Raw genomic sequence first — 13,995 nt, forward strand, 5'->3', positions numbered from 1 at the left:
AGCATTTAAATCAACCCAGTGATCAGACAGGCTAATAATCATAGTTTAAAATTTCAGTCCCTAAATGTAAAACATGTCATTGTTCCAACTTTTTTATTTTTAGAGATCCTTTTAAACATTAGAGACATGAAACAATACATTTTGTCCAGGAAATTGACAAACACCAAACTATAAGAATTAACACTGTTAACACTGAAAGACAAATGTTGCTGTTACTTTCTTTAAGCATCAAGTTGGTTTTCACCTTTTCTTATAAATAAAAATCAAAAGATGCTTTACCTTTATTTTTAAAATTGCTTCATCAATTTTAACTAAGAGGAGTGCTTTAAAGTACAGTTGGCAGGTTCTATAGTATCCCAGATTTCTGTTGATAAAATAGCTTTGTATATAGAAAGGTCTCACGTTGTGTATCTTCTTTCAGTCATGGTACTAAAGAAGATAATATGTTTTAAAAGAAATGAGACTATGTAAAAAAGTGATATCATAACTTTATCATCAGCATTGGCTGATGTTGACAGTCAGTGTTTCATGTAATGATGCAATTGTGTTTCATGTGATGATATAATCAGTGATATCATCACATGAAATATGTGTCAGAAACTTCAGGAATTCCTATAGCTTAATAAAATGATTTTGGCACAAGTTTTCAAAATGAAATTATTCTTTCTGTGCTGACTCGATAATGGGCCTACGGATAAATAGAATGCTACTTTAACAATAAAATTTTACTTATCCTTTATATGTCCATCTGTCTTATCTTATCAAAGAGTTTTTCCTTTTTTTTCCCCTGGGGTCAGGGTTCCTGTTGAGCCATCTTCTCTCTTGTCGCTATCACCAAGTCACAATCAGGTAATTTTCAGAATACTAGATTTTTGTGAGGGTTTTTTTGTTTGTTTGTTTTAGCTTTGTTTTGTTAATAACTAAGGTAGTTTTCTTCTTTTGAAATACTTAAATTGACTTTATTTGCCAGTTATCTGTTAAACTTTACTTTCCTATGTCCTCAATCATACAGTTAATATAACATACCCACATGATACTTGCTAGCATTGTTTTTTAGATTCTAGGCAGAAAATGAATCTTTAAACCTCATAATGGTTTCGTCGAACCCGTACAAAGATGGGAATAAATAAGCCATAATCACATTTAAAGAAGTGCTAGATGACAACAAATTAAAAGTTGCTTGGGTCAGTCCCTAAACTAATAAGGTATATAGGTAAATTGATTCTTATCCCCATGTATGTATGCAAAATAATATTTTTGTTCCAGCTATCACATGTAGACTTGGAACTTCATCGGAGAAGAGAACAATTAGTAGAGCACACTCGAAGAGAGGCACAGCTTGCTGCCCTACAGTATGAAGAGGAGAAAATAAGGACCAAGCACATTCAGAAAGATGTTCTCCTGGACTTTGTCAAAGTGAGTCGTTCTAGTCCATCGAGTGGTGCTCATAAAGTTACTTAGAGAAGAGTGCTTTTTTTGTGTGTGTGGAAATTGTCAGTTTTTGTTGTCTTAATTGACATGTAAACTTTTTTTTCTTGTTATGAAGAATCTTGACCAAACAGTATGACTGTCTCCTACTTTTGACTAGACTAATTGTCCTTATGCAGATAAGCATGAGGACAAATCAGAGGACAATAGCCTCCTCCTCTAGGAGAAGTATCATTAGACAAATCACTTAACTATCCATTTGCCATTTTCTTGATTTCTGGTATCATAAGATGATCGGTAAGATCATGAAAGTGAAAGAGGTAATAAACTCTAAAGTGTTATGCAAATGTATACTAGTATCCTAACTCCTCTGCAACTTTGTTACTTTAGTAAATTCCAAAAACTTGCTAGGTTCATAGGCTCAATATTTTAGAGTCATTTTGATTCTTCCCTTTGTGTTGTTTACCATACCCAGTAAATTAATAACCCCTGTTAACATTTCTTCCCTTAATATTTTGCAGACTCTATAGTGTATCTAAATCTTGTTCTTTTTATTTTGCCTGTACTACTTAAGTTTTTTGCTCAGAAATCACCTTGGATTTTTTCTTCATAATTCAATTATTGGTTATATTTTTTTTGGTTAATATCTTTCTCTCCCTTTTACTTATAAATACCATGAAGACAGGGACCATGTTTGTCTTATTCACTGCTCTATCTCTATATTAGGCAAGTCCTAGCCCATAGTGCTCAATAAATATTTGTTAAATGAATGATCATGTGAATCACTGCTTATATCCTCTAAATAAGGTGTTCTTAATCTTTTTGTTCCATGACCCCTTTGCCAGTCAGGTGAAAAACATGGACCCCTAACTAAGTCCACACTATACTGTGTATTATTTAATAAATATGTCACACCTGTACCAACACATAAGACTCTGATGTTTTTTTAATTTAAATCCAAGCTCACAGACCCCTTAAGAATCCTTGCTCTGAATACTTTCCTGTGTTTTATAACTTTACCCAAAGGCCATCCTCTTTAAGTACCATGCACTTGATGTTTTATTTTTATTTCAGTCATATCAAGCCCATGATGTTGATCTTGAGCTCTCTTTCTTATCTGATTCCTCCTCCCCATCTGACAAGTTCTACTACCTATTATTTTCTTATGTGAATTATGTAAATCTTTGGACCAATGGCAAAAAAGTAAAATTAATGTCCCTACAAAAAGTTTACAGAAGTACCTCTCTTGATCCTTCCCTTCCACCCCTCTCCCTTTCCCCCTCAAAACCTTCTACTCTGCAGTGTCTCATCCTTTGTGCCTTCTAACAATGAAGACTTACTTAGCCAAGAACTGTTTCCTTTGCTTCTGACTGTTATCTTTATCTCCTTTACTTCCTTTGTACTTTTGCTTAAGTAACGTAATACTCAGATAGTATTTCTCCTAATTTGTCATACCATTTCCCTTTCCTATTTGATTTGTTACCAAATAAAACTTTTTAAATGTAGTCCTTTAAAACTAATCAAAGGACTTTATTCTATTGGTTTATTTAATCTGTATAATATGACTGCATGTATTATAGATAGGAAGATGGAGATGTTCATGTTTCACAGATGAGGAAGCTACAAGTCTTGGGAGGTTAAAGAGTGTATTTACATATAGTAAATTAGTTTTCACAGTCAGGAAGCATATCTGGATTTCCTAAAGCCTAACTTGTTCATTTGTTCATTCACTGGTCTGATATTCCTATATGGAATGCTGGCTGTATGCCTCTATAAGTAATCTAAAGAAGAAAAAGTACAAATTCTGCCTACCAGGCAAAGCTTAGATCTTGTCAGTGAAATAAAACAAACTTACAAAAATAGAAAATAAGTGCTAGTTGTATACCAAAGAGAAAAAAATAGTTAAAGAACAGGTATCATCAGAATATGCTTTAAAAGAAAATGGGGGGACATGGATTGGCTTAAGGGGTTGAGCTCCCACCTACTACATGGACAGTCCCAGGTTCCATTTCCAGTGCCTCAGAAAGAAGACAAGCAAGGCAGCAAGCTGATGCAACAGCATAGCACAGTAAACTGACACAACAAGAAACACAAGGAGGAAAACATTCTGAGAAAACAATAAAGCAGGGAGCGGTGGTAGCACAAATGATTAGGCACCTCCCTCCCACATGGGAGGCCCCAGGTTTGGTTCGTGGTGCCTCCTAAAGAGTACACAATGAACAGATACAGCAAGTGCAAACAGCGAAGGACTGGGAAGAAATAAATAAAATAAATCTTTTTTAAAAAAGAAAGGAAATGGGAGAGTGGTTATGGCTCAAGCAGTTGGGTGCCTGCCTCCCACACAGGAGGTTCCAGGTTTGGTTCCCAGTGTCTCTCTCTCTTTTCTCTCTTTTTTTTTTTTAAGATTTATTTTTTATTTATTTCTCTCCCCTTCCTCCCCCCTCCTCCCAGTTGTTTGCTCTCTGTGTCTATTCGCTGTGTGTTCTTTTGTGACCGCTTCTGTTCTTATCAGTGGCACCGGGAATCTGTGTTTCTTTTTGTTGCGTCATCTTGTTGTGTCAGCTCTCCACGTGTGCGGTGCCATTCTTGGACAGACTGCACTTTCTTTTGTGCTGGGCGGCTCTCCTTACTGGGCACACTTCTTGCGTGTGGGGCACCCCTGCATGGCACGGCACTCCTTGCGCGCATCAGCACTGCACATGGGCCAGCTCCACATGGGTCAAGGAGGCCCGGGGTTTGAACCACGGTCCTCCCATGTGGTAAACGGATGCCCTATCCATTGGGCCAAGTCCGCTTCCTGTCAGTGTCTCTTAAAGCACATGAGCAAGATACTGAGCTTACACAGTGGGCTGGCATGGCCAGCTGATGCACAAGATGACACAACGAGGAGAGACAGCAATAAGCAGAGAGCAGTGGTAGCTTAAGCAATTGGGCACCTCCCTCCTACATGGGAGGTCTTGGGTTCATTTCCTGATGCCTCCTAAAAGAAGACAAGGAGACATAGAGACACACAACGAACAGGCACAGAGAGCAGACAGTGAGTCCAAACAATGAGGGGGGGGGATAAAAAATAAATCTTGAAAAGAAAGAAAAGAAAGTAAATGGTATAGGACCCTGAAGAATGAATGGGTAAGCTATAGCCAGGAAGAAAAGAATGGGTGGTGGAATAGGTTTGGGTTCATTCTAGGTTGAGGAAAAAATTTAACAGTTTGAGAATTAGGAATGAACTTGTAAGATTTATAAATTTAAAATAATGGCACCTGAGGAGAAGACCAACTTAGAGAATTAGTGTTGGTAAAATGAATATGATGATGGTGATGATCGTGATAATGGTATAATACTTCCTTAAATTTGTCTGAAGGCTTACTATGTACCAGGTACTGTTTTAAGTGCTTCATAAATGTTAACTTATATAATCCTCTCAACCCTCTGAGATAGGTATTATTATTATTAGTCCCTTTTTATAGATAAGGAAACTTTTTATAGATAAGGAAATCAGATAATACTCATCTGATAAATGGCCTAGCAAGGATTCTATTCTAGGAAAGCTGGCTTCAGAGCCTATTCTTCGGTCCTCAATGCTATATTGCCTCTCTCAACAAATAAGAACAACTGATATTTATTATGTCTTCTGTTTTGCATGAATAAGCTCATTTAACTTGTCTTCTGTAGAAGACATATAACTAGTAAGAGAGAAATGATCACATTACAGACAGTCTTGATTAAATGTCAAGTTAGAGTTTGATCTTGATCTATTTGGAACCATTTTAAGTTGTTAAACAGGAGAAAAATAGGAGAGAGATTTTTCTGAAAAACTAATGTATTTGTGTAGAATCAGTTAGGAAAAAAGAGACTAGAAGGAGAAAAATGAAATTAAAAACAATGGCAGTAATTAGATCAGGGTGCAAAATGAAGGGGTCAAACTAGATTATTTCTAAGGTTACTTAGGGGGAGGCAGTGTTGCACAGAGGTGAAAGCATAGGTTCAGAAATATCTGAATTTAAGTCCAGCTATGCTACTCACTATGTGCTTGACTTTCAGGAAAGTTACTGAACTATTCTTTCCTTGTAGTTTCCTCATATGTGTAATATTTAACTATTAAATATTAGCTATTTCAGAATTCTTGTAGATGCAACTAATGCTTAGTATTAGTGTGGTGGTGCTTCCTCCCCTACTACCGTGGATTTTAAAAATTAACTGTAAGAGAGCTTTCTTTTTTTTTTAAGATTTATTTTTTATTCAGTCCTTCCCCACCACCCACCCCTACCCCAGTTGTCTACTCTCTGTGTTCATTCGCTGTGTGTTCTTCTGTGTCCACTTGTATTCTTGTCAGCAGCACCCAGAATCTGTCTTTTTTTGTTGCGTCATCTTGCTGCGTCAGCTCTCCGTGTGTGCGGTGCCATTCCTGGGCAGGCTGCACTTTTTTTGCGCTGGGCAGCTCTCCTTACTGGGCGTGCTCCTTGCACGTGGGGCTCCCCTACGTGGGGGACACCCCTGCGTGGCAGGGCATTCCTTGCGCACATCAGCACTGCATGTGGACCAGCTCCACATGGGTCAAGGAGGCCCAGGGTTTGAACCTTGAACCTTCCATATGGTAGGTGGATGCCCTATCTGTTGGGCCAGAGAACTTTCAAAACAAGCATCAGTCAGACTTAAGCCTTGCACAAAGAAGTGTAGTGAGTGTTGAATAAATCACTGAAGATGAATATATTAAAAAAAGAATGTCTCAGTTTTGAAGCTTGATATTTGTTTAGCTCATGGAGATAAGTCACTCTGTATACTACATATATTAGGATTATTTGATATAATAACAGAAATTAGAAAATTGAGGAAAAAACCCAATTAGTATGGTGGGAATTTATGAATTTGTTTGTGTGTGCATATACATGTAGGTTTTTATTTCTATTTTTTTATCAATTTTTGATACATATTAATAAAGCATACAGTCTATGCAAAGAATACAGTAGTGGTATGTGGTATAATCATATAGTTGTGCATTCATCACTTCGATCATTATTAGACCATTTTTATTATTCCAATAATAATAAAAAACAAGCCAAAAAAAAAATCTCCTTAATAATCACCTCTCAATCTCTGTGCTTCCTCTGCTGTACATAGCCACTATTGTTTCCGTCTTTCTAATTCACTTGTATTTATACTTTATATAAATGGAATCAAACAATATGTAGATTTTTTTTTTTTAAAGATTTGTTATTTCTCTCCCCTTCCCCCCCATCCCCCAGTTGTCTGCTCTCTGTGTCCATTTGCTGTGTGTTCTTCTGTTTCTGCTTGTATTCTTGTCAGCAGCACTGGGAATCTGTGTCTCTTTTTGTTGTTTCATCTAGCTGCGTCAGCTCTCCGTGTGTGCAGTACCACTCCAGGGCAGGCTGCACTTTTGTTGCACGGGGCAGCTCTTCTTACGGGTTGCACTCCTTGCACGTGGGACAGTGCTAGACGGGGGACACCCCTGTGTGGCACGGCACTTCTTGCGCACATCAGCACTGTGCATGGGCCACTCACCACATGGGTCAGGAAGCCCTGGGTTTGAACCCTGGACCTCCCATGTGGTAGGTGGACGCTCTAACCATTGAGCCAAGTCCGCTTCCCGATTGTTTCTTATATATTATATAAGATGTTTATAGATATATGATAATACTGTTTGTTTGCTGCTTTTCCTCATGTAAAAAAGATACTTAAGGAAAGAGACAACATCTTCTAACCAATAAGTCTAGAAAAAGACTAAACTCCAGAGGTACAGAAATTAATATTTGATTATTTTAGTAAATAGAATTTATCATTTCCAAGTGTTCCAGGTTCTAACTCTTTTTTTGCGGGGGGTAAGTGGGGTGGGTATACAGCAAAAAGCATCACAAAATCACAAAAGCAACCCCCTTAGATGGCGAGGTAAGTCACCTTTTCTTTGGAATTTATTATTATTACAGTGAAAATGAAATGTTTTACATGTGATTGTCATGTGTTTTCAATGATTATTATGTTGCCTTTTTATTCTTTTTTCCCTGAAAAAAATTCTACTTAAGAGGAAGAAAAAGATACAGGTCAGGGAATTTATCACAATCAACAGAGGAGGATTTTTTATTTTTTGGAGGTACTGCTGAGCCTGGAACTTTGTACATGGGAAGCAAGCACTCAGCTACTGAGCTATACTCACTCCCCAATAGAGGTGGCTTTTTAACTCTATACATATCCAACTGGAAAATTATTCTTCTTGTCCCACCCACCACCAGAGGGATTATACATCTCCATACATTTTAGAAGCATACTGTGTAATGAGAGATATTCCCAGTGGTTGTATCTTGCACCAGTGAATGTTGCATTGATGTTAAACTAAAAAGACTACAGAGTACTTCAGCATCAACAGTCACTTCCTAAGTGGGTGTAGTTTCAATTATACTTTGTGCAAATTAGTTTTATCATAGTAAGTGGCACATTTTCATTACAAGTTAGAATGTAAAATTACTTAACCTTTTGAAAAGTTAGGATCTTATTTTGATCTATTTAAAATGAAGCATATAAATGAATATTTCTATTGTAGTTGGCTTTCTTATTAACCATTTTTCTTTACTTTCATTTTTTCAATTTTTGATAATTATTTCCCTAAAAATATGTAAAGCCATTATTTTTGCATGAATTTGGACTTACTTTTTTAAAAATAATTTATTTGAAAACCTAATACACTGGGGCATTACAAACATCAATTTTCAACAAAATGTTTTTAAAGGATAAGTGTTTGTGGTATGGGAAAATATATTGCTGGAAATATTTTAAATAATCCAGTATAAATTTTTTTTTAACCTTATTGGACATATAGTAACTATGTTTTATTTATTGATCTAAAAACATTATGCTTTGTTATAATACCTGAAAATTTCACTTAAGTACTTTCAGTCATCTTGTCTTCATGTGGTAATAATTCTGTACAAAACTTTTTTTTTAAGATTTTTTAATTTCTTCCCTCCCTCCTTCATTGTTTACACTCACTGTCTGCTCTCCATGTCTGTTGGTTTTGTGCTGTCTGTGTCCGCTTGTCTTCTTTTTAGGAGGTACCGGGAACTAAATCCAGGACCTCCCATGTGGGATGGAGGTGCCCAATTACTTGAGCCAACTCTGCTCCCTGCTTGTTGTGTCTCTCATTGTGTTTCCTCATTGTGTCCTCATTGCATCATCTTGTTGCATCATCTCACCACACTAACCCATTGGTCAGCTCACTGTCCTGCTCATCTTCTTTAGGAGGCACTGGGAACCAAAACCCGGACTTCTCATGTGGTAGGCAGCACCCAGCTGCTTGAGCCACATCCACTTCCCTGTACAAAACTTTTGATAACCAAAGTTTGACAAGTTTAATACACCTTTCCTTTTTCAGCCCACTTGATGGTGGCTCAGGGGTAATTTATTGTCCAAAAATAGGCTTCCCAGGAAAATAAGATGTACAGTTTTTAAATTTTCAATTACAGTCTTGTTTTTTCTGAGAAGGGTAATAAATTGATGCTTAGACTTGAAATCATGACTCTTGGATTTATTGTTTAATTTGTCATTGGCTTACTAAATGATCACAAATTCTTTCTACACTGTACTTCAGCTACACTGAAGTACGCTATACTTCAGCTTTCTATTCTGTGAACAGAGAATAATAATCCCTGTTCCTTCCTTGCTTTAGAAGGTTTTTTAAGCAGTAAGATCATATTTGAAGTTGCTTAAACTCTTTGGAAGAAAATCAGTACTCAGAATCAACTTCTGAGCTATCATAGTACTTCAGTTCTAAGACTTGTTTCAAATCTAGATCTGACTTTTACTTGATAACCTGTACTCTTAAACACTATGCTGTATTGCTTCCCATATTGTAATTGAAAACAGTTTAGAAAACCAAAGGCCAGATTTAATAACATAGTAAATTTGTCAGGGAAAAAGTAGAATTTGAAAAAGGAAAAAAAATTCTTCAACATGCAAGTTGAAATGGCCTTCAGCCTTTTGTCAAAACACATATTCCTAGGAGCAGATGTAGCTGCAGTGGTCGAGTGCCAGCTTCCCACATACGAGATCCGGGGTTCATTCCCTGGCCCCAGTACCTCAAACACACACACACACACACACACACACACACACACACACACATGACTGTATTTTAGGTATAAGTATGCAATTCTGATCTTTTAAATTAGATGACATTTAAAAGCAAGGACCATGTTTTCATATTTCTTTGTAAGCTAAATAATGTCCAACATGGTGCAAGGAGAAAAAGTCCTATATTTAATCACACCTCTGATCTGCTCAAAACCGCACTTCATATTGCCCATAGAATAAAGTCCAAACTTCTTAATGTGACCTGCAATCTCCTGCATGTTCTGGCTACTGTCTACCTCCCTAGTCTCATGTCTGGGTTTCTACTATACCAACATGTTTTCACCTCTACATATATGACAAGTCTTTTCCAAATCCTGTTTCCTCTTTGTGGAATGCCTTTCCGTCCCTCAGTATTCTCATTGGTTAATTCCTACTCACCTGCCAGGTATTAGCTTAAATGTCACATCTTTAAAATGACTGTGTGTTCTTCTGTGACCGCTTCTATCCTTATCAGCAGCACTGAGAATCTGTGTTTCTTTTTGTTGTGTCATCTTGCTGCATCAGCTCTCCGTGTATGCAGCGCCATTCTTGGGCAGGCTGCACTTTCTTTCGCGCTGGGCGACTCTCCTTACGGGGCTCACTCCTTGCGCGTGGGGCTCCCCTACGTGGGGGACACCCCTGTGTGGCAGGGCACTCCTTGCACTCATCAGCACTCTGCATGGGCCAGCTCCACACGGGTCAAGGAGGCTTGGGGTTTGAACTGCAGACCTCCCATGCGGTAGGCAGACGCCCTATCCATTGGGCCAAGTCCGCTTCCCTGAACTCCACTTTTAACGTTCTTCCTATTTATACCAATGGCCTTGACAGGTCTTAGTTTAGCTAACTAATTTTCCCTTCCTGTCTCACATTCCTTGAAAATAAGGATGGTCTTTATTCTTGTTTCCTTAAAATTATATCCAGTTTTTGTCTCAGTTGCCTGTCCATTCCTGTTACTAGCTCCTGGTGCTGCTGTTTTCTGTTAAATTTCTTACTTAAATTTTTTTTTCTTCTCAGCACCCTAAATTTAGTTTATTTGCATATGTAAACAAGGTGACATGTCTTGTTTTTTAATGATGGTGTAATGCATTAATTTACTCAAGAGGGAAGCTTACATTTTAATCTTAATTTTCAGCTTTCAAGTATCAAACCAACAAATCATTATTAGAAAATTATCTCTGTATCAGTCCAAAAATTTACTTGACAGCATGTCCTGTTTTAATTTTTAGCATTTAAATTTCCCTGTTATCGTTGACCCAACTCCAAGAAGAGATAGAAGATTTCTGAAACTGTTGACAGGATTTTAGAAAGGGGGGGGATGGGAATAGGTGTGCTTTGTGTGTGTGTGTGTGTGTCTTTTAGTTGTTAGCTTTAGAGTCAATATGTTCTGAAATGTGTCTTTGTTATAAAGTTACAGCATATTTAAGTTATTGAGTGTAATTATATGCCAAGGCTTGAAACATTCTTGATGTCCAGCTTTTCTTAGTTCTTCCCTGCCAAGTCTTCAACATCTTTAACCTAGCCAATCAACATTGCCTCTTTTTTTTTTAATTAGCTTAAGTACTACCTCACCCCACCCCACCCCACTCTTTGGTAAGCTATTTCCAGTTTAACTAGCTCTTCTTCCTTTTTATAGTTTCTTTGGTCAATGAATTGAAACAATCTTGGGCTCAAATATTAGTCTGGAATATCTGTCTGTCTAACATCTCTTAAACACCTTTTTTCTAACTCCTCTCTTTATTAAAACATTAAATTTTATTCTCCAAAGAAAAAATACTTCCGAAGCTATTCTAGAAAACGTCTTAAGCAAGGTCTTGTTCTAAATTTCTTACACATTTTTCAATAAATTTTTCTGCCTTAGGATGATTATCGCTTTTCATAGTCTTATGGAAAGACCTGTTAGATAAGACTGTCTTCATAGAATGCATTCCATAAGTCTTCTTGTATTCTGCACAATTAAGTTTGGCTTAAAAAAACTTAGAAAATTCATTTCACCAAGTACTCATTTCTAGATTTAGTTTTGAAGGTGAGTTGGCTGTTTTTTTTCTTTTATAATCCCAAAGTTACCATAAATGTCCAGAATATCTCTTCTTGAATGATAATTATTGACATATCTCTGTTTCTCCATAGACTGATGACAGATCTAATCCTTCATCAGGTTCACCTACAGCAGAAACAGGTAATAAGCACAGAGGCACAATTAACCACATAAGGATATATTTCCTTACAAAGAATTCCCTGATAGTTACTTCTTAGATAGCTGTGGCTTCTTTTCCTGAGATGGGAAAATAGACGCAAAATTGGGACTTCCTGTACATTTTTCATTTTTTAATTCAACTGGTTGCACTGCCATTTGTTCTGAACAAATGAGCACAAACTACCAGGGCTATTGGTTTGCAAGAGACTATGTTCACTACATTAACATTCATTCTGCTTTCATTATTGTACCAAAAATAATATGAAAATTAAAACCATAAACAAGCAACCTGTCACATTCATGCTTACTTTTCTGTAACATGCTTTGCATTAACAAACAGAATTACAATTTTATATTGTTGCCATGTTTAATTTTTATTTTTTTCTATTTATTGAAATTTTGTGACATATATCTGTTCATATATTTAATTTTCTTTTCATCTCCCTTAATCTTATTTTCCTTTTCCATGCTGATTTAGTTCATCATTCCCCTGTGAATTCTTTTCCTGTTGCTGCTATCCCAAGAAATCAGGCCCAGCGCCCTGAAAGCTTCCTTTTCCGAACAAATGTCAGGGCAGAAACAAATAAAGGTAGGTATAATGATTACAAAAGTGGGGAGACTTTGTGCAGTGCCATTAACCGTGACATGCTTTTAAACTTCTGCACTGAACCTTTGCAAGCCTTTAAATTTATTGTATTTGTCTGTGATTTCACTGACCTTAAAGCAAGAGAACTGTGTTTGGGTTTATTAGGATGTAAAGTTTCTCAGTAGTACCTGAAAGCACCTGAAAGCAGGTTATAGAGTGTTTGAACAAATAAAACCCTCTTCCAAGACTTTAGAGAACATTCCTCCTCTTGGTAATAAGCTCTTTTTCAGATTTTTATGTGCTGATAAAAGCTGTTTTCTGTGTTTTAAAAGAAATTAATAAGTTTGTTTCGTTTGGTTTGGTTTTTAAAAGTCTCTAATTCTTTTAGTTTGTATGACAAATTTCTGTCTGGCTTCCATAGGAGAAGTTAGCTGGAAGTGAAAATAAACATTTCAAATCCTTTTAAATGTAAAACTAATAGGCACACTCAGTAAGATTTAAAAATCAAGACACATTGCAGTTTAGGGCATAAATTAGTATTGAAAACTGTTTGCATGATCTACTAAATTTGAACATTTCTATACCCTATGATCAGTTTTATTTTCAGAAATGTGTACATGTGTATGCCAAAATATAAATACAAATTATTCATTGCAGCTTACTCATAATAGCCCCAAATGGAAAAATAATGTCTATCAAGAATAGAATGGATAAATGAATTGTGATATATTTGTATAGTTGAATTCTATATGGTAATGAAAATGGACAAATTTGACAAAATGGATAAATCTCAAAAACATAATATTGGTCAGAAGAAGCCAGGCACAAAAGAATACACACAATATGGTTTCGTTTATAGAGAGCTAAAAATGGGACAAAACTTAACTGTGGTATTAGAAGTCAGTAGTGAGGAGTGGATGTGGCTCAAGCAGTTGAGCACCCGCCTTCCACATGGGAGGTCCTGGGTTCAGTGCCAGTGCCTCCTGAAAAAAACAAAAAGCAAAACAAACAGAGTGGATGTAGCTCAAGCAGTTGAGCACCCACTTCCCACACAGGAGGTCCTGGGTTTGGTTCCCAGTGCCTCCTGAAAAACACAAAAACAAACAACAAGCAAAACAAACAATAAAGCCAACTCAATGTAGCCAATGTTGCAGTAGTTGAGTGTCACCTTCCCACATATAAGGTCCTGGGTTCAATCTCCTGGTACCTAGAGAAAAAAACCAAAGAATTCAGTACTAACTTTTGGATACTGATTGGGGGAGAGAATTAGAGGGTCTTCTGGGTACTGGCAATATTGCATTTATGATCTGGTTGTGTTTACTTTGTGATGATAAATGTATTCATCTGTATGCTTACTATTTGTGGTCTGTATCTGTGTTATTTTTCAATTAAAGATGTAATCGAACAAAGAAAAAGTAGTTGAGCCAGACTAGTTATAGACTTTTGGTATTTTTTTTTAACTGTTCTATTATTGTATATATTTGAAATTTTCCATAATAAAAGCTTTTTAAAAAGACATGCCAGAAAGTAGAAGGTGCTGTACTTGTAAGGAAACTGATCAGACATCTAGAATTTGTCTAGCACTGGCACCTTTCTGTCTTACACAGTAATTTTCTAGGTCATGCATCACCCCTTCTTTCATGTTTTGCTCCTTCCACTGATTCTACAG

At 36.7% G+C, this 13,995-nt stretch overlaps 1 protein-coding gene across 7 annotated transcripts in view; it reads left to right on the top strand.

Annotated features, from left to right (window-relative positions):
* LRCH3 (leucine rich repeats and calponin homology domain containing 3) overlaps positions 1 to 13,995 on the top strand; it is a 129,127-nt gene that overhangs the window by 88,121 nt on the left and 27,011 nt on the right. For all 7 annotated transcript variants that reach the window (XM_058295652.2, XM_058295654.2, XM_058295657.2 and 4 more), the window contains 4 exons: positions 798 to 849; positions 1,267 to 1,416; positions 11,674 to 11,722; positions 12,219 to 12,329. In XM_058295652.2, coding sequence (XP_058151635.1) covers positions 798 to 849; positions 1,267 to 1,416; positions 11,674 to 11,722; positions 12,219 to 12,329 — 362 coding nt within the window. The remainder of the gene's footprint in view (positions 1 to 797; positions 850 to 1,266; positions 1,417 to 11,673; positions 11,723 to 12,218; positions 12,330 to 13,995) is intronic.

The sequence above is a fragment of the Dasypus novemcinctus genome, chromosome 4 (assembly GCF_030445035.2).
Source record: "Dasypus novemcinctus isolate mDasNov1 chromosome 4, mDasNov1.1.hap2, whole genome shotgun sequence".
Lineage (NCBI taxonomy): Eukaryota > Metazoa > Chordata > Mammalia > Cingulata > Dasypodidae > Dasypus > Dasypus novemcinctus.